This window comes from Syzygium oleosum, unplaced genomic scaffold (assembly GCF_021117445.2).
Source record: "Syzygium oleosum isolate NSW1041296 unplaced genomic scaffold, Sole_v2.1 Sole_v2.03, whole genome shotgun sequence".
Taxonomy (NCBI): domain Eukaryota; kingdom Viridiplantae; phylum Streptophyta; class Magnoliopsida; order Myrtales; family Myrtaceae; genus Syzygium; species Syzygium oleosum.
Window position 1 is genome coordinate 7,072,700 of NW_026607487.1, and position 20,908 is coordinate 7,093,607.

Below are 20,908 nucleotides of genomic sequence, written 5' to 3' on the forward strand. Positions count from 1 at the left end.
ATTCAAGCGTCGATTCGAGATTTGTGTACAATCGATGTGGTGTCGCGATCATGTACGTCTTGATAGCCATGTTAGATAGATAGGTATCTAATTTTAAATTGTCGAATTTCGCGTAGTCTTTGCTTTCGTTATCTTTGTCTTTTCCGAGTGCACCTTATTGTATCGAGCAAGAGTTCTTTGCTCGACCGACCGCTGGATTTAGTGCACATTGTAGATATGGCGTGGGTTTATGTCTCGGTTGTCTTTCGCTTGTCGAAACTGAAGAAAGGGTTATTGTTAATGCCATTGTCGGTATAAAAGAACATTCTACATATTTATTGTCGATAGTTAATGTAGAATGAATTCGGTCACGCCGACTCTCTCTCTCTAAGTACATATGTCGCCCACCTAACAACGAACATCACAAAAATGTCATATATGGGCAGTGAACATGATAAAAATCATTAGTTAAATTGATTTTGCGAAGTTACATCTAGCACTACCTTTTTCATTAATTTATAAATTTGGTTTTCTATTTGTTGCAGTCGGTGGAAAAAGGGGGTTTAATTTTTTTTTAAATAATTTAAAATAAGGATAAGGTCGGAATGGACTCCTAAACTTTTGTTAGAAAATCTATCCTGATAGATAAGGATAAAAAATCTTTGAAAATCTCGCTTGCCCAGCTCAATCTTCTCGATATCCAGATCTCATTGCTCGAGCTCCCTCGCCAGCATCTCGTACCCATGAATCGGAATAGCTTAGTGCTCTATCATCAATTTTTTCCTTCTCAACCACTTGTCAATCGGGGGCTCGTGATGGAGGCCGAGCAGTGAAGTCGGAAGGTGTTGATGTCGAGGACGCAGCGGAAGGTGTTGATTCTGGGACAACGGTGGAGATGTCGATCAGGAAGCTTCGATTGGGGAACACGATCGACTGACCGGTGTGTGGACAATCCGTGTTGAGTTATTTTTTTTTTTTTTGTTTTCCCCCTATATTTTTTTTCGTATTGAATCATGCCAAATTTATTTGAATTTTCCCCTCTTTAATTTTAAAAAAAAAAATTAAAAAAAATATATATATTTAAAATTAAAAAAATAAATTTTTAAAAAAAAAGGAGTTTTCGAAAAATATTTCCGGAAAGCTTTCCTTTATTATGAATTTTCCTGGAAACACACGCACCCTTAATGTTGGTGATCCCCTTTAAACGATATCGTAAGACTGCACACGACACGAGCAAGAAAACATACTCGGTTTAAGGTGTCGGATTGGACTGCTTTACCGCTAATCCGGGCTAGCCCGTCACCCCGACCGCGCGGGGAGAGGTGTAGGACCAGAGTTGTCTTTCCATCTTTTGCGCATACCAGCGATTGCTTTCCAAAATCGGTCACACTTCTCGTGTCGAAAACGACATATACTCCCCAATTTGGGAAAATCACTGTTGATAATGATGCTGTATATAACCAACCTACTATCTTCTGTCACACCTTTGTTTTTCTTCATTTCCCTTATTTCTATTCTCTTCACCTGTATGTTGTTACCACTTTTCATTTGCATTTACAGACGTCCCTCCTGCATCTTACCAAAACTTTTAGATATGGCAAACCATGCCTACTTCTATACTGGATACGTGGGGCACGTCTATCGCATGCGTCGGTGCTCTGAAGTTCCTCCTCAAAAAGTCGTAGCCGAGATTTATCGCAAGCCGCCTGATTAGTCCCGATCCTCGCTTCGCTCTCACGTAATAATGCCCCAGAATGTATGCTATTCCCGCTTCCCGGGCTTCCATTAGTTCGCACAACTCCTCCATCGCTTCAGGATCCATCTTTGGGCTCTCCGGCATGAGGAACCTCACTTTCTTCCCCAACCTGGGCCGCGGTGGCGAGTTTATCTCCTTTTGCTCCGACGAAGACGGTAGCTCTGCAGGGTCCTTCTCATCCTCGCTCATTTGAATCCCATTGGGATGAGAAGAACAAGTCCCTACCACTGTCATTTTGCCATCTTCCAGAAAGCCTCCATTCCCAGCAGTGGCACCCATGCCCTGCGAGCGTATGAACTCCGCGATGCTACATACGAGATCCCTCTCGAACTCCACATCATCCTTGTGAACATCTCTATACCCATAACGCACGATGCACCGATAAATCATGTGCTCCCTCGAACCGATGCGGCCCACAAGGAACCTCTCCTCGTGCCTAACGTGTGGGATTGGAACCGACTTGATGCAGAGGAAGACCAGGACTTGGTGGAATGCTGGCAAGTTGGTGACAAAGTGGGAGAAGATGGCTGGAATCCCGTAAACCAGCTCCGTTTGGATTAGCCCAATTCCTCGTACACGTACTATGCCCAGGCTGGGGCCTAACCCGAGAATCCAATCAATGGAGACCTTGTTCTGAAGATCATACTCATATGCATTGAGTGTACCATAGTGCCAGATGTACATCACCATGAGAAAGACGGATGATAAGGCGATCGGGACCCATGCTCCTTCGAGGAACTTGATGAGGGAAGCCGAGAAGAAGAGCGCCTCAATGGTGCCAAAGAGAAGTATGAAACAAACTGCGACGATAACGCTCTGGTGCCAGCAGAGGACTATGACGAGAGACATCAGACACGTCGTAACCAGCATGACCGTTATAACTGCCAAACCTGTCATGTAGAAAGCATATGGTCAAAGATACATCCAAAGAACTTGCTGAAAATCTCATCAAACTCCAATTCTTTTTTTCAATTGGAAGTGCTCACAATGACGAAAATGCAAATATAAAGCTCGATAGCTTGTTTTGATGAGAAATGCAGTGGCACGGTGCTATATAACAATATCACATGGAAATTTTACCACTACGGACGGTGTGGAAACTCTCAAGTTCATATGAAATTTTGATCCACTATAACATAATCTGCAATTAGAGATTTTTAGGAACTTTGTTTCTTTTGATAAGTAATATGTACAATGAGAGAAGAGCAGACATGTAATGGGCTAATTGGTGGGAGCCCCCACGAGCAACGAGGGCTTTCGACCAAAGTGGGGACAATTAAGGTGGTTCAGGAGGATCCTGGAGCAGGACCCCAAAGCTCACTGAAGAAATGGTGGTTCAGGAGCATCATGGAATGGGTTCTGAGCCGAGTGGGACACAAGCCACACGACGGGGCTCTAAACTTGAGTGGACCAGCAGATAGCTTGATACGTCACGACTCATGAGCACCAAAATTCACTTTTACGGCCTTAAACGAGAAGTTTGATTTCATTAGTTCCTATATGGCAATTAAACAGTCGTGCATCTCTCTAGATAGGGAGGATAACCTGCGCGATATGACACCAATCTTCAAGGTAATCCGTATAGTTGCTATCTATAAGTATCATTTCAAACAGTGTGTATCAACTTGTTGCAAAATAAGGTAAGCAGAGAATTCATTTCCCCGAGTTGATATCAGAACCTAAAATTTCGTTCGCAATGAAAATGCTGCACAAGAAGTTTCTCCCGCCAACAAAGGGAATCTATAAAGTAATAGATTATGCTCGTACCAATAATTAAAAAGCTCTACTAAATGCAGAAGTAACTAACATTAAGGCTGAAACGAAAATGAAGAGGATCATCCAAGTTGTACCTGATGCATTCCCCATGTGGCTTGTGTCCCTGAACCCAATAGTGATTGCTAAGCATAACATCATCAAGATCCAGTTAATCTCTGGGATGTAAATCTGGCCATGAATTTTCGATGATGTGTGCACTATTTTAACTCTGGGGAAGCAACCCAGAGCAGAGCACTGTTTAATAATTGAAAAAGTTCCAGTGATTATGGCTTGGCTTCCCGCAACGGCAGCAAGTATGGCAATGACCAGCACTGGCCACCTTAACTTCTCTGCAACAAAGTGTCCGAAACTTCAATGATATGACCTGGTGTCACTCGTTCAGAACAAGCAGTTGTGAACTGTAACTAGAAAAAAGAGACACCAACCTGGTACAGATACATAAAATCCAATTTTATATTCACTTGCAATGCTGTGATGCTGTGAGAGATATGCGGCCTGCCCCATGTATGCAAGAATCAGGGATGGATAGACCATAAAGGTGAAGGCAATCTGCAAAATGGTGAAGGTTCATTAAACATCATCCATAATTAACGAAAAGTACAGTGATTCAAACTCTTCGTGTATAATTAGGTCATCTATCCTCAATGTAGTACTTATGGAAAGATGCAAATCGATAATATCTCTTAAGGAATCCACACAGAGCTCACAACTTGTAAGGACAAAAGATGGAGAAATAAGAAAAGACACTTCAATTTGCGTGATCCAATTGGACCACTTCTGAACTGAGTTTACACTGAAAGAGCACGAAATCACAAAAATAAAGCACCTTTAAGGGATCGTAAAGTGTAGGGGGGTTGCTATGGATTTGAAATGAATTGGACGGCATACCGCGGTTAAGTTTCACTCAAATTAGTATTGCTAGACAGATGATGACATACACGTGGCAGAGAGTAAAGTACCTTGATTGATAGTTGCGAAAAATGGCCTAGATCAGCAAACATGGCTTCTGAACCTGGATAATGTATATGTTTCATGAGCAAACAAGCAGATCTATTCAGAACTCAGACATCGATGAAGATAACTATCAATACAGTTCCACATTTACCTGTTATACATAACAGTATTCCACCCAGGGACATCCAACCTCCTCTTCGAGTTTTCCTTAAAAAGATGTACATATAACGTGGTGAAAGTGCCTGATATATATGAGGATTCCATCTAAATATATTATATAACCCGATGGCACTGATGCACAGGAGCCACATTGTCATCACAGGCGCAAACAAGAAGCCAACTCTGTGGGTGCCATAATGTTGAAGGGCAAACAAACCAATCAGAATGACACACGCAACCGGTACTTCTACGTCTGCAAAACTATCACATTTTCAGGAGGTAGGGCAAAGAAAAGGACAAGACAAGCAAAACTTAAGGCAAAATTCAAACTAATGACTAGGGAGAAAGAAAAAAATACATGGATTTTGCCTTCTCATGGGGATACCTAAAAACAGTTTCAGGGTAATATAATTCTGATTTAATAGTTCAGGAACGACTTCTTTTGGCACAACTACTATCAGTCAAAATAGCTTTATTTATCGAGGGCATTGTGAATAAAAGTACTTATAATTCACAGAAAATTTACCCAGGATTGCATATCAAAACACATGCAACTCCAAGTGCTAGATGGTGGCACCATGGTCCATGAGCACCGGTAGATGAAGACAACCAATGAAACGGAAACCTGGAACTTTATTAGGTATTATCCTAACCTACAAGCTCTAACAATATAGTGGAAGGCTCAGCCTGAATTTAATGCAAAATCACCCCACTATGCTTTACCCTAAACAAGGAACTTTCGACTTGTGTGATATTTAGCTTAAAACTCAAATTGGGGCATATTGAATCGTCACCCTCTATCAAAGACCCAAGTTTTCCTTCTGGCAGTACTTAAACTACGTCACACTGAAACTAAAATAGATTACAAAGTCTTCAAACTTACACATTTAAATAGAACTAATTAGACATGCATGCATGGGTAAACTCAAAGACTTATTAAGAGAACCAGCTATAGATTTGAGCTAGAAACAAACAGGTGATACACTGTCTGCTGTGAACTTTATCCTCTTCCCACCCACCCACCACCAAAAAGAAAAAAAACCACTGCCAATCAGGAAATTGCAACAGATAAAGACTTGCACCTACTATTTAACATGCTCCAAAAGATAAGACCTAGAAATGCTTTATAAAAGTTCTACACGCTAAATAATGGAGATAATTGACGGCGTTTCAGCAAAGCTTCCCTTTTCCAATATGAGATCATGAAAAGATGGTCCAAAAACATCCTCCATACACAATAATCCAAATTCCAATTCAAAAGGTATTACCAAGTTAAATGTACACGTAATTGCCTCAACTACGGTGCATAATGAAATCACATTTTAGGATTGGATAAAATCAAACTGAAAATAATAAATTAGTTTCTTTTTCCTTAAAAAAGAAAAGGAGGAAGAACGAATTAAGGAATTAGGCTAGATTAAGGAAAACTTGAGGAGATTCAGGCTTCATCTGTCTATAGCTGACTGTGTTGGAGTGTAAGAAGTCTTAGCTAACTATTTTGACGTCATTCATTCCAGAAGATGTTGAATTATGTGATTTGAAATTAGACATAATTGAGTTGCACTGAAACTGAGTGCCTTCCGGTAATCCCAGTCATTTTTCTACGATTGAACTTCGGTTAACAACATTTTGGGCACCAGCTGCTAAAGCAAAAATTGAGTTTGGAACCAAGTTCTGCACCTTCCGAATGTGAACTCAGAGTAGCACCAATACCAATTGTAGGGATTTTTACACCGGATCATAGGGCCACTAACCTCTCAGAATTAAAAACTTTTACAGTAGCAATGCGTCATGTCATGGCCAGTAAATTCAATTTCAAGCTAGTTTAAATGATAAACTATGCTGCTCCAATAGAAAGTCCAGTTTAGGATGCTGACAAAGGCAGGTCTCCTTTGACTAGTAAGTGAATTCGCGGTCCATTGAAGCAACTTGAGATGATGGGTGGGATGACAACTCTGAAGATGACAATTCAACCGAAACTTTCGAGGATCTGATGTTGAAATTATATTATTTAGAATTTTGAATAAAGTGGCCATACTAAGGAAGTTGAAGAAGCAAAGGAATGCACGAAAACTGTCAAACAGAAGATTGCAACGGTTTCTCTTCCTAAATCTCCTAAAAGCGGAGCTGTAAAACAAAGATCCGCAAATGAAAACGATCCTCACTGAGGTGTGATTTCGAATGCCAGAAAAAGAAAAGAGGTTCCTCCTCCACTGTTCAACCAATTTACGGTCACAAAGCCCATTTTGGATGCTAAAAACTTACATTTATGATGCTCCTTGGACATAGAAAGTTCCAGGCCCGACACTGCTGAAAAAACTGCACCGCATAAAACAATCTGCTTAGCATCAATCACCTGAATTTTCAACTCAAATCTGATCAAACCACCGTACATGCCAAACTCCAATCTTGATCTAAAGAGCCCCCAAAAAAAAGACCATGAATTCCAAGTTTCACACTTTGAATAAACTCAAAAACAATAAACTATACCAGCCACAAGTTCCCAATCAGACTCAACTTTGAATTGAAACTTCAACTCAACCCCAAGATTACAAAACTTGAAAACCTCCGGTAAAAAGGAAAAAGAACAGTTCTAGCCAAAAAAAAAAAAAAAGAACAGGGAAAAAGAAAATCTAATTCGCACCGAAATTACCTGATATAGCCGGCGAGAGCACACCATCACCAATCACCATGCAAGCCCCAATCAGAGCCAGGACAAGCAGCAACCTCTGCAACACTCCGTGCCTCTCGAGAGTCGACTTCAGCTTCAACCCGAACCCCGCCTTCGGCGACAAACTAGCGCCGTCCCTCTTGTACTCGGAGAGCTCCTCGTCCGCCACCTGGCAATTGGGCAGCAAGTTGACTCGGGCGTGTCGGCACAGCAGCGAGTAGAGAGCGAAGGTCCCTCCTTCCCCATTATCGTCGGCCCTCAGCACGATGACAACGTACTTGAGCAGAGGCACTAGAGTGAGGGTCCAGAAGACGAAGGACAAGACGCCGTATATCTCCTCGTTGGTCGTCGAGTGCTGAATGTCCTTAGCGAATGCGCTCCTGTACACGTACAACGGCGAGGTGCTCAAGTCCCCGTACACGACCCCGAGGCTTTGATAAGCCAGAGTCAGCACGGCCCCCCACGACTCCTTCTTCTAAAGAAAACCCAGAAAAGAAGAAGCAGAAACAAGAGCGTGAAACCGACAATTCCAGGCATTCCATTGATGGGGCCAAAAAGGGTGAACTCGTGTACCTTCAGATGACCATTCTGACGATTCCCAGGTTCCAAATCCATGGTGGGTGCGCCGTCAATTGATGGGAAGAAGCATTTTTTTTCCAAAGCAGGAAATCAAGCACACCCCCTCCCGCTCTCTTCTCCCCGAAACAAGAGGAGTGTGCAGCTTCGACAGAGAGAGAGAGAGAGAGAGAGATAAGCAAGACAGCAGCAGTTGAACAACCGTCAAGAACCAGACGTGCGGGAAAGAGAGGCACGGACGGGGAACGACTAAAAGGTGGCGGCCGCTGAGAAGCACCCGAGCCAGCAACGCTGGGGGAGAGATTCGGAGCGAAGGAATTCCAAAGATTTCGGAGAGAGAGAGAGAGAGAGATTCGTGGCGAAGAGGGGAAGCTTTCCTGCGTTCTTGGCTTCGGTTCGGTCGGGTGTTTGTTTCTTTTTGGACACCGGTCGGGTGTTTGTTTCAACCGTGCAAAATTTTGCCTGTTTCCGTAGAGTTTCAAGAGGAGGAGAGGAGATGGAGAGAACCATCTTTATATGGCATGTTAATGAATCAGGATGGTTTGGAATTACCTGGGAAAAAAAATTAAATGCGTTACAGGTCAAATTTTCGAATGGGTACAAAAGGCTACGGAAAAAAAAACCCCCCAAAAAAAAACAATAGAAAGTTAAAAAAAAAGGAGGTGAAAACCCGGCAAAACGAAATAATTTACTTTTTCCTTTGAAACTTGGTATTACGCTCGTGAAATTTCCGAGCTTTTGATGTGGCTGGTTAGAGCGTCCGGAGGTTTCTGATCTTGCGAGCTATAGCCTGGAGGTTCAGACCTCGCCAATTACGCGTGAACTATTCTAAAATTAAGATTGTGTGCACGAGCCAAAGACATCGATTTAGCCGCGCGGAGCTTGCACGATATTGTCTGGATGTCTAGATAGCGGTGTCTCCGCGGCTGGAATTATTAAAAGATGCTACTCAATTTTTAAGATTTTGTGCAAAATTTTGTACTTAATGTTTTGAAAGGTTGCAAGCGTGTTGCATTGACGTAAGTAGTGAGTACACAAATCGGTCAAAATCGATACCACCTAATCACGTTTACTCTCAATTTTCAAGTGGTACATAAAAAAATCCCCAAACTAAGACCGTTGTCTCAATTTTATCCCGATGTCAAAATTTACAAAGAAAACTATGTTTTTGCCCTTCACAACCTTAAATATTTACAAATAGCCATCAAGACTGTCCTTATAAAGGACATAGTTTTCAATTGTTTACTTTTGTTGTCCTCTATCTTATGGTTTCGAGGAAACATTATTTATGTACCCAAGAACTACATACAATAGCCATAAAACGAACGTGAAGTCATTTGTGCTTTTGGGTGATTTTCTTAACATCGTTGCTAAAAGCATGAGTTATGCCGAATCGGAATTTGGGGTTTTTTTTTTTTCATCTTGACTTATAGTCAAATTCATACTTGTGGTTGAAATCGCAAAAAAACGGGCATATAAACACATCGTAATTAGTAAATGCCTCTGTAAATTCTTGCATGCATGCGTCGGTGTCCAAAATCGAGGGCATGATGAATAACACAACGAAATCAAATTCTCTCTCTATAATATCAAAGGGAAAATGACCCAAATGGTCCATTAACTTTGACTCAATATGTAATATGATTCATGAACTCTCAATTTGTTTAATGTGATTCATCAACATTAGCCCAACGTGCAATGTCGTCCTTGAAATTTTAAATTGTTCAATATAATCCTGAACTTTTAATACATATTTAATTTAGTTCTTGGACTACTGAATATTTTCATATAATTCATGGACTAAATTGAATATGTACAAAAAATTTATGAATTACATCGAATAAATTAAAAATTTAGAAATTAGATTATCCATTGAATCATAGTTTAGAGGTCAATTATGTCGGCAACCCTATACCAGGTTAGCAGGCAACAAGGCATCATTTTAGTGCCAGGAACGTGGTTCCAACTTTAAACCGACAAGTATCTTAGCGTTTTCCTGGGGTTTTCTTGCGAAAGAAAAGCTGTCCGGCGAAGCACGGAAGACTTTTGCAGGCAGAAAGCAGAGCACGAAAGTATGAAACAGGCGGCAGCTTTGCAGCAGCACCTGCAGTCAAAACCGTAGGGTTTGAACGGTAGGGAAATGGCGTCTCCCGAAAGGCTGTCTGTCTCTGTCTGTCTGATAGCCTATCAGCATCGAAGTCAAACGTCGGGACGCCATAAGCAGACGACCCTACGATCTCCGAATTCTCCGGGTTTGAAATTCCGGAATTTTCATGTCATTTCCCCTTGCGTTCTTTTGTCAAACCGCACGTGCTGCTCCGCAGTCAGAAGCCCTGAGCTTTGAAGAAGAAGATGATGGTGGCTGAATGATATTGGTCGGCACCGCAGGAGTCATGTTTCTGGCATTTGTTTATTCATTTCTTTGGCGAACTTTTAGATTTGACTCTTCTCGTGTCCAGCAGGCGGAAACTTGTAAAACGTGTGATTACTAAAACGTGGGGTCGATTGATTTTGAGGTAACGACGCAAATGATCTCTGGATTTTGATTCATTATGTAATATGATTCGCTTATCTTTTAATTTATTCAATATGGTACATGAATTTTAATCTGATATATAATATGGTCCTTAAACTTTTAATTTGCTCAATGTGAAATTAATCATTGAACTATATGAAAATGTCTAATATTGTCTTTCCAAAAATTCAAGTTCCGGGGCAACAATGAACGTTTGTATATAGTTCAGGGATTAAATTTAACATATACCAAAAGTTCATGTAACACATTACACATTGAGTTACAGTTCAGGGATCACGTTAAATAAATTAAAAATTCATAGACCATATTACATATTAAGCCAAAATTTAGGGACCATTTACATTATTTTTCCTTTAATTTTTCCTCTTCGTATTTTTTTACTTTACCTCATATTACAAGAACGATCTTGTCCAGTATTTGCTAACACTACAAAAAAACATGTAATTTGCGACGGATTATATTTTCCGTCGCAAATTAGCGGCGGTTTTTTATTTCCGTCGCAAATTTGCGACAGAATTTGGGACGGATGAAAAATCCGTCGGAAATTTGCGACGGAATTTTTATCCGTCGCAAATTTGGGACGGATAAAAATTCCGTCGCAAATTTCCGACGGGAAAAAAAAAAACCGTCGCAAATTTGCGACGGAAAGAAGTTCGTCGCAAATTTGCAACGGAAAATAAATCCGTCGCAAAAAGGTCGTCGCAAATTTCCGACGGAAAAAAAAACCGTCGCCAAATCCGTCGCAAAAAGTTCGTCGCAAATTTCCGACGGAAAAAAAAACCGTCGCACGAACGTCCGTCGCAAATTTGTAGTTTATCAGCCCGTGATATTCCAACCCTATCTCTCTCTCTCGCTCTCTCTCGCTTTTCTCCCTCTTTCATATGTCTGAAATCAGCAAAATTCGCGCACGCACATATTAATCTCGGTGAAGCTTTTGTACCGGTAAGTGTCATAGCTAGCTTCGTGACTATTCATTGTTGAATTATAATTTCTTTTATTTTATATATGTTTATGTTTGTTTTTTTTTCGTATCTGCATCACCGGTTTAACGACCGGCGACCGGCGACACCTCGCCGGCCTTTGGATGAGGCCGAACGGCCACGCCATTTTGCGATGGAAATAGTTTCCGTCGCAAATTTGCGACGACGACGGAATTAACTTTCCGTCGCGAATCAAGGATCCGTCGCAAATTTGGATCCGTCGCAAATTTGCGAGGGATGAATTCCGTTTCCATCGCACATTAAAAATTATTAAAAAATGATTCTTAAGTGATTATTCTTTTTGGGTATGTGTCTAATTAAAGGTTTCGTAATCCAAGTGGACGTTGCAATTCTCATCAAATTGACCACTTTCTCCTACTAATATTTCAGTCAAATATTTGGGTAAGTCTTCTTTACATGATACTTTTTTCTATTTTTGCAATTTCATATTAATTGTTGCGTGAATAACAAAAATTATAATTTCCAAAATTTTATGGTTTTAATTAAGAACAATAGATATGATATTTTAAATATTTTACCAGAATTTTTTATTTTAATACAGACACAATGCAAAGAGAAAGGGTTTGGATGTATAATAAGAACTTACCCGGACGTCAAGGATTGACGGATGAGTTTCAGATCTTGGGTTGGAACTATTTTTAGACTTTGCTAGTAGTAAATATGAGTTCATTGATGGAAATAAGTTAAGGTGTCCGTGTAAAAAGTGCGGTAATGGTAAATTTCTTGTGTGTGATCAAGTTAGAGAACATCTTACTAGATTTGGGTTTAGTCCGAACTATTATAATTGGACTTCCCATGGTGAACCATTTATATCTGATGAAGGATATGGAAGAAGTGATCAATTTTTAGTTAGGGAAGAATGTGGCTATTATGAGCAATTGAACCCATACGAGAGGATGGTGATTGATGCAGCTAGTTATAATTTTGTCACAGAATCAAATCATGCAAGTACTAGTTTTACTCCTACACGTGAACAAGTGGGTACTAGTCATGCTTCACAATTGGAAGATATAGGAGTAACGGGTTTTGATGAGAATATCTATAATGAAACTTTTCAATCTAATTAGTTAAGGATGTGTTGAAAGCGACAGATGAACCTTTATGGGCAGGTTGTGAGGACCACACTAAGTTATCGGAGACAGCCCGACTATTAAATATCAAGGCAGAGCATAATGTGTCTGCGGATTGCTTCAACTCTTTTGTTGAAGTAATGCGGGAGTCATTGCCTCGTGATAACATCATGCCAAGTGATTTTTATGATATGAAAAAGCTAGTGGATAACTTAGGTCTTCCGGTTGTAAGGATTGATGTATGTAGTAGGGGTTATATGATGTATTGGAGAGATAATGAAAATGCAGAATCTTGCAAATTCTGTAGCTAATCTAGGTACAAGATTAACAAGAGGCCGGGTCATAATCAGAAGCGTAGACCATGTAAGCAAATGTTTTATCTGCCCTTAATCCCCAGATTGCAAAGGCTTTATGTGTCTAAAGCCACTGCTGAACACATGACTTGGCATGCAAATCATGAAACAGAAGAGGGTCTAATGTGTCATCCTTCAGATGCGGAGGCATGGCAACATTTTGATAGAACATACCCTGAGTTTGCGATGGAGCCTCAGAACATCAAGTTAGGTCTCTGTGCCGATGGATTTGCTTCATTTGGGAAAACAGGAAAAAGTTATTTATGTTGGCAAGTTATCTTAACGCCGTACAATCTTCCACCTGGTATGTGCATGAAGGCACCTTATATGTTTTTGACATTGATCGTGACAGGGCCGCAAAATCCGAAAAAGTTGATAGATGTTTATATGCAATCATTGATTGAGGAGTTACAACGGCTATGGGTTGAAGGTGTCCCTACGTATGACGTTTCTACCGATCAAACATTTGTAATGAAGGCTGCCTTTCTTTGGACGATAAATGACTTTCTAGCTTACGGAATGTTATCTGGATGGAGTACAGCTAGGATCTTAGGATGTCCGATATGTTTGGAGAGGTCAAAGTCATTTAGATTAAAACATGGAAAGAAGCCCAGCTATTTTGACTGTCACAGACAATTTTTACCGCCAAGTCATCCTTTCAGAAGGAATAAGAAAGAGTTCACCAAGAATAGGACTGAAAGAACGCGTCCACCATTGAGGTTGATCGGCGATCAAATTTGGGAGCGTGTGCAGGACTTTCCAACTGTTGTTAAGAACCCGCATGGCACGACTTTTGCGAACGGAAGTACACATAAGTGGACAAAACGCAGTATATTTTGGGATCTACCATATTGGAAGGCCCATCTTATTCATCATAATCTTGACGTCATGCACATAGAAAAGAATGTTTTCGACAATGTCATAAATACTTGTGATGGATGTCATTGGAAAAACAAAAGACAACTTGAACGCAAGAAAAGATATGAGAGATATTTTCGATCGGCCAATACTAGTTGTGGATGCAAGCGCGGGGGACCAAAACCGAAAGCGGTTTATACATTGGATAAGGAGCAGAGGCGAGTTGTTTGTCAATGGTTGAAATCTGTGCGGTTTCACGATGGATATGCTTGAACCTCGGGAGATGTGTTGATTTGAATGAATGCAAGTTCACGGGTTTGAAGAGTCATGATTGTCACATCCTGATGGAAAGACTAATTCCAATAGCTTTGAAGGAAGTTCTACCGAACTTTGTATGGGGCGCCATTACAGAGTTAAGCAATTTCCTCCATGATATTTGCTCAACAGTGTTAAAAGCATCGCACATGGAAAAACTAAAGAGAGATATTCCAATTATTTTTTGCAACTTAGAAAGGATATTTCCTCCAGCGTTTTTTGATTTGATGGAGCATCTCTTAGTTCACTTGCCTTATGAGGCAAAAGTTGCAGGTCCCGTCCAATTTCGATGGATGTATCCATTTGAGAGGTAATGTTTTTTTTAAAATACAGTTCAAATTAGTTTATCATATAATATGTTCCGATAAGTTTCTTTCTATTTCAACTAGATTCTTATATCATTTGAAGAAAAAAGTGAAGAATAAGGCACGTGTTGAAGCTTCAATTTGTAATGCATATATTGTGGAAGAAGTGACAATATTTGCATCATACTATTTTGAGTCGCACGTTCAGTGCAAGAGGCGGATAGCAAGCAGAAATGATGAGGGCCCCATTGATCCTAATTGCACAGCATTCTTTATTTTCAATTATCTGGGTCGACCAAGCGGCGCATGTCAGTTTCATTACTTATCAGGCGAAGAATTTCATGCAGCCCGTACTTATATTTTACTGAACTGCCCAGAAGTCGAGCCATACTTCAAGTAAGTGCAAATTTGCAAATATATGTTTTGTGTGTCAAATATTTGCTAATATTTATATGGTTTTTAATATTAGGATTTTCCAAACTTCAATGTTTGGACTACAACCAAATGAGTTTGACCGTTTGTGCGATGAATAGTTTGCAGCATGGTTCAAGACATATGTAAGTTGCCTATGGACCAAAACCAAGTTATTAAAATTATATACATCATTTAGTATAATATATATTATTGACTTTGCATGTGTAACCTTAGGTTCACAGTAATTATGATGAAATTGGAGGGCAATGATTGCTATATCATCTGTCATGGGGTCCACAGTTAAGAGTTCGAAGTTGGCCAGCATATTTCATAAATGGATATAATTTTCATACTCAAGAATATGGAATGGGAAAATTCACAATGAATAGTGGTGTGTCTATTCGGTCATCCAATGGTGGCAGTTCAGAAGATGATTTTTATGGCTTGTTGGATGAAATCATAGAGATAGAGTACCCTGGACCATTAATGATGCGGGTTGTGTTATTTAAGTGCACGTGGTTCGACCCCGTCAAAGGAATGAAGGTGCATACGAAGTTCAATTTGGTTGAAATAAATCACAAGAAAAGGTATATGAAGTATGAACCATTTGTCTTGGCACAACAAGCAATTCAAGTATGTTATGCATCATATCCTAGTTTGAAACGTGACAAAGCTGATTGGTGGGCTGTATGTAAAATCAAAGCACGGAGGAAAATCGAGGAACACTAGAAGGATAGAGCCTACCAACAAGAGGAAGTGTGTAACAAGGTTGAAATTGAGGAATATAACATACCAACTTTACGAGATCCGTATGGAGCAATGATAGATGTGGATCCAAATGAAATTTGCGAATTAAATGTACAAGAATGTTCAGAATCTGATTTTCAGACAGATGACGAAGACGAAGACGAAGACGAAAACGAAGATGAAGATTAAAATTTTTGTCACAAAACACTACAGATGTGTAATTATTAATGCTACAAGTGCTATTTTGGTTGTTATCATTATTGTTCTTGTTATTATTGTTATTGTGCTTTTTTATTATTGTTATTGTCGATTATTCTTATTATTTTAATTGATCGTCGCAAATTTTGTCCCTAAATGCCGACAAGTCAAATATTATTAACGTGCTCTAACATTTCCAATATTCTAATTTCCATTGCAAAATTTGAGATGCCAAAATTTTGGACTGAAAAAAAGACGTAGCAAATTTAGGACCCAAATAAATGAGATGCTAAATTTTTGACCGAAAAAAAGACGTCACAAATTTACAACGATCATGTAGTATGTCCATATTTGCGACGGACTCAACCTATCCGTCGCAAATTTGCGACTGAATTTTTACCGTTCGAAATTTGCGACGGATAATTTAATCCATCGCAAATTTGCGACGGATTTTTATTTCCGTCGCAAATTTGCAACGGATTTTTTTTACGTCGCAAATTTACGACGGATTTTTATTTCCGTCGGAAATTTTTTGTCGGTCGAAAATTTGCGACGGACATAGAAAGTCCGTCGCAAATTTGCGACGGAAAGTGGAGTTACTTTCCGTCGCAAATTTGCGACGGACCAGTATATTCCGTCGCAAATTTGCGACGGACTCAACCTATCCGTCGCAAATTTGCGACGGACTCAACCTGTCTGTCGCAAATTTGCGACGGACTATAGTGGTCCGTCGCAAATTTTGTAAGGACAATTTTACCGTTCGAAATTTGCGAAGGCAATTTTTACCGTTCGAAATTTGCGACGGATTTTTATTTCCGTCGCAAATTTGCAACGGATTTTTTTTTACGTCGCAAATTTGCGACGGATTTTTATTTCCGTCGGAAATTTTTTGTCGATCGAAAATTTGCGAAGGCCATAGAAAGTCCGTCGCAAATTTGTAACATTATTACCCCCCTCCTCCTCCTCCCCCTTCCCCGACGCCGCCCAAGCACGATCTACGCAGCTCTCCCCGCCGTCGCGTCGCCGTCGCGCCGTCGCCGTCTGCAGGGTCGCCGCCCAGCCTCGCGGCCGCCCGCGGCTCCCCGCCCATCGCCGGTCGCCTCGCAGGCCCCCGGTCGACGGTCGCGGGCCCGGCCCCGCCCATGCGCCGGCCTCGCCCTTTTCCCCCGCGCCTGGCCGTCGCGGCCCGTCGCACGTGGCATTTTGCCCCGGCCTCGCGGCCGCCTCGCAACTCCCCCACCTCGTCCAGAGTCGCCTCGCGAACCCCCGCCGTCCGTCGTCGCCCAGTCGCAGGCCCAGCCTGCGCGCCACTTCGCCGCCAATCAGCTCGCCCCAGCCGGTTGCGCCCTCGCCCGCCTCGCCGCGCCTCGCCACGTCAGCGCAGCGGGCCCAAAGCCTCGTCGCCGCCGACCCGGCGAGCCAGCCGCCGTCGCCGCCCGCCGCCGCCCGACCCGGTGGGCCCGGCCAGTCGCCCAGCCTTGACCATCGCCGCCCTCGCCCAGAGGCCGCGGGAGCCGCCTGTACGTCATACGGCCAGCTGGGCTCGTCGCCGTCGCCGCCACTATCGCATCGGCCGAGGCTCGCCCGAGAGTTGCCCCGCCCGCTGCCGCCGCTTCGCCGGAGACACGACCACTGCCGTTGCCGCCGGCGGCCGCCGCGCGACGCTGTTGTCACCGCCGGGCATTATGCCGGCCAAAGCCGCTGCATTGCCACAAGGCCAGCGACAATGGCCCACTCGCCTCCTGGGCCGCCGGCTGACGCCTGTCGAGCCGCTGAGCCGTCGCCGCCGGCCGACGCCGTCGCTCTACGCCCAAGCCGCCGCCGACCGACATCGTCGCCGCGGAAGCCCGCCGTCGTTCGCCCGGGCCGTGGGCCGAGCACCCGGCCGACTAGTCACCATTTGGGCCCACGCCCGCGCGGACCGCCACCGTCTCGATCGTGGCCGGTTTTTGTTGTCCTTGAACCAAGTAAGCAACTCCCTAAACCCTAGTTAGTATAATTAGGTAATTAGTCGGACTTGTTTAGGGATTATTTAGGATCACTTTTCGTTGGCTAAGTTACGGGTCGATTTCAGGATTGCATGTGGCTTTGATCGATGGTCGACTGGTTAATTTGTCTATTTTGTGGATGATTAAGCGTTAAATGACGATAGGGTGATTGATTAAGCGTTTTCACAGAAAATGCTTGAAAATTGAACAATTCTATAAAAAATCATGAAAAATTACGGAAAATTAAAAAAAACGGTATATGTTGGGAACAAATATGAAATTTGACCGTAAAAGTTTTTTAAAATTTTTAAAAAACTAAAATTTCATAATATCACAAAATGGCAAAAATTAATAGTGACCACCCATTTTGAGTGAAATTTAGATTTTTTAACATTCCGGGACAAAAAGTATTAAAATATTAAAAATTTTCATAACCTTATAAAATGGCTTAAAATAAATGTGGTCACCCATTGTGAGGGAAATTTTTATTTTTTTGGGTGAAAAAAAAAATTAAAAAAATATAAATTTCAAAACTGCATAGAATTGCCTAGAAAACATGTGGCCATCAACTTGCAGTGAAATTTAAATTTTTTTAGGTGGCCAAAAAAAAATTAGAATTTAAAAATTTTCAAAACTTCACGGAATGGCTTATAATACCTGTGGCCACCCACTTTTGTTATATTTAATTTTTTTAACGTGCCCTAAAAATTATTAAAATAAAGAAGGACAAAAATTTTGGAAACTTTACCTAATAGCTTAGACTACCTGTGTCCACCCAATTTTAGTATGGAAATTTTTTTTATTTCACGGAAAAATTTTTATATTAAAAAATAATAATTTAAAAATTCTAAAAATTTTTAAATTTCAAAACTTTACAGAATGTTTTAGAATATCGGTGGCCACCAACTTTTAGTGAAATTTTTTTTTTAGGTCCCAAAAAAAATTTAACAATAATAATAATTTTTCTCTTACAAAACTTTACAGAATGACTTAGAATACCTATGGCCACCCACTTTCAGTGAAATTTAAATTTTTGTACGTGGTAAAAAAAAAATTAATCAAAATGAATTCGATTCATATAGTGATGTTTGATACCTGTGGCCACCCATATCGTGCTCATATATTGATGTTTCATATCAAAATGAATGGGATTCATAGTATATTTGTTCGTAGGAAATTGCACGTCATAAGCACTCGACATTGGCTCATTTCAAAGAAACATTTTCTCAGTCTTTCCATCAAAATGGTAAGCTTCGTCATGTACATCATCATGTGTCCGTAATACGTGTCAATAGTTCTTTACATATTCGCATAACCTTCATACTTGTCAGTATAAATCTGGAGGTCATTCGTATAGAAGACAAGCCTCTTCCTCGTCCTCGTCCCCGTCCCTTTCCTCTTCCCCTGTCCCGTCATCTAACCCTCAACCACAATATGGTCCGTCACAATATGGACACGTTGGCCCTTCCTCCAACACTCAACAACATGTTACGGGACTTGGCTACATGCGAACTGAATCTCCTCCAGTTCAATCTCCTTTAGCTCCCTCTCCTTCCGTTCCACCCCATTATTCGGCGGAACAATCGAATATTGACGGAAACACAGGTCAAGAAGATAACCGATTCTTCATATGCCCATTTGGAGATTCGTAAGTACTTCATTTTTATTTTAGTATATGTAATATTTAGGGCTTTAGATATTGATGTCAACTGAATTGTCGATGTTGCACAATATCCGTATGATTGCGAGATTCACGGATGCTCGTTGTGAGGGAATTGAACAAAATAGTAAGAAACTTTTGGATGGGAGAGTATATTACTTACGAAGTGTTCCACAAGAAGTGAAAGAAATGTGGTGGAATGAGTTCAAGATAAGTTTTACATATTTTGTTTTCTTGCCAATTAAGTTTGGTGTAGTATATTGATGGTCAAGAATGATGTAAAGGGACCAGAACAACTCTGTAGTTTTCGATACCTAAATGACCAGATATTTTCCCCGACATGAACTTTACAAAATCTGTCTATATTTGTCTGGTGCATGGTTATGGATATGTGATCATCATAATAACTTTCAATTTGTGTTTTTATTCATTGCAGCGGAAGTTCAAGTGGGAGGAAGCGGAAGACAATGAAGTGAGAAGAATTTTCGATAAGAAAAACGGTGATTTTATGCGAAATGTCATGAATAGAGCGAAGATCAAGCAAGTGAAGCCGTCTTTCTTTATAGCTGACAATTGGGCGGCAATTAACAGATTTTGGGCATCTGAACAGAGTCGGCAACTCTGTGAGCAGAATAAGAAGAATCGATCTTCTAGTTCTAGTGATGGGTCAGCCACATATGCTGGGGGCTCTATCAACATTGCGGAGCATCGCAAACGACTGGTAAGTCTGTTAAATGAGTTATAAGTTAATTTAATTCAATTACTCATGTTTACATTTTGTAGGCACAAGAATTGGGGACGGAACCGACATTTGCAGCTACATTTGAACGCATATTTCAAAAGAAAGATAAGACATGGACTGGCGATCGAGCAAAAGCTGTTAAGGTATGTAAGGTTATACTTTGGCTTATATGTAAACTATAATGAAAACCGTGAATGCTTTCAATATTTATGGTAGATATATATATATATATATATATATATATATATATATATATATATAGTGATTTTATTTTCATCTACATTATTAATGTAGGAAAAATATGATGAACTTTTAATGAGCAGTGCTAGTGGTAGTGATGATTGTCCTGAGTCCGGGCCATCAGTTGATAATATGGCATTATGGATGGAGGCAACGGGTGGGGTGAAAAAAGGGAAAATATTTGGGATGGGATCGTTGTCAAGGATGTACATGCCGAATAATCCTGGAAGTTCATCATCCACTGCGACTGGTCGAAGGAGGTCACGACAAGACGAGCAATTGACCCAAGAAGTGCATCGTCTTAATAATTTACTTGTTCAGAAGGACGAACAAATAAATAACTTGGAACAACAAATGAGACTCGTTATGCGACACCTTAACCTCAATCGCTATGACGATCCTCCTGTACCTCCAGCCAATCCAATAGGTGATGGGCACAATGATGACCAACACATTGATGCCGAGAATGCTGATGATGATGATGATGATTTTCTCCAGACTTTCTAGTTAAAATTCTCAAAATCGGAGGTAAGCTTGCTTCATAATCTTGGTTTTTCATAATTTCACTCATATTCATATGTAAGAACATTTATGTTCGTCCTGAAACGTA

At 40.9% G+C, this 20,908-nt stretch overlaps 1 protein-coding gene across 1 annotated transcript; it reads right to left on the bottom strand.

The window, feature by feature from the left end:
* Nucleotides 1–1,401: 1,401 nt before the first annotated feature.
* Nucleotides 1,402–8,280, bottom strand: LOC115687487 (potassium transporter 6-like). Its single transcript, XM_030613076.2, has 8 exons — nt 7,869–8,280; nt 7,278–7,770; nt 6,890–6,943; nt 4,617–4,877; nt 4,471–4,523; nt 3,937–4,060; nt 3,586–3,840; nt 1,402–2,625 (listed from the first exon to the last, which is right to left on the bottom strand). Exons 1-8 carry the CDS (start codon nt 7,908–7,910, stop codon nt 1,568–1,570), a joined length of 2,340 nt encoding a protein of 779 aa, XP_030468936.1. The 5' UTR covers nt 7,911–8,280; the 3' UTR covers nt 1,402–1,567.
* Nucleotides 8,281–20,908: the final 12,628 nt, after the last annotated feature.

What these genes read in the sequence shown, in the direction of transcription:
- LOC115687487 (XM_030613076.2), bottom strand. Translation starts at nt 7,910, where the DNA reads ATGGATTTGGAACCTGGGAATCGTCAGAATGGTCATCTGAAG. An exon ending in GTCCAAGGAGCATCATAAAT is followed by an intron (nt 4,878 to 6,889) that starts GTAAGTTTTTAG and finishes ATAGTTTTGCAG; the next exon opens with ACGTAGAAGTACCGGTTGCG. An exon ending in ATTTTATGTATCTGTACCAG is followed by an intron (nt 3,841 to 3,936) that starts GTTGGTGTCTCT and finishes ACTTTGTTGCAG; the next exon opens with AGAAGTTAAGGTGGCCAGTG.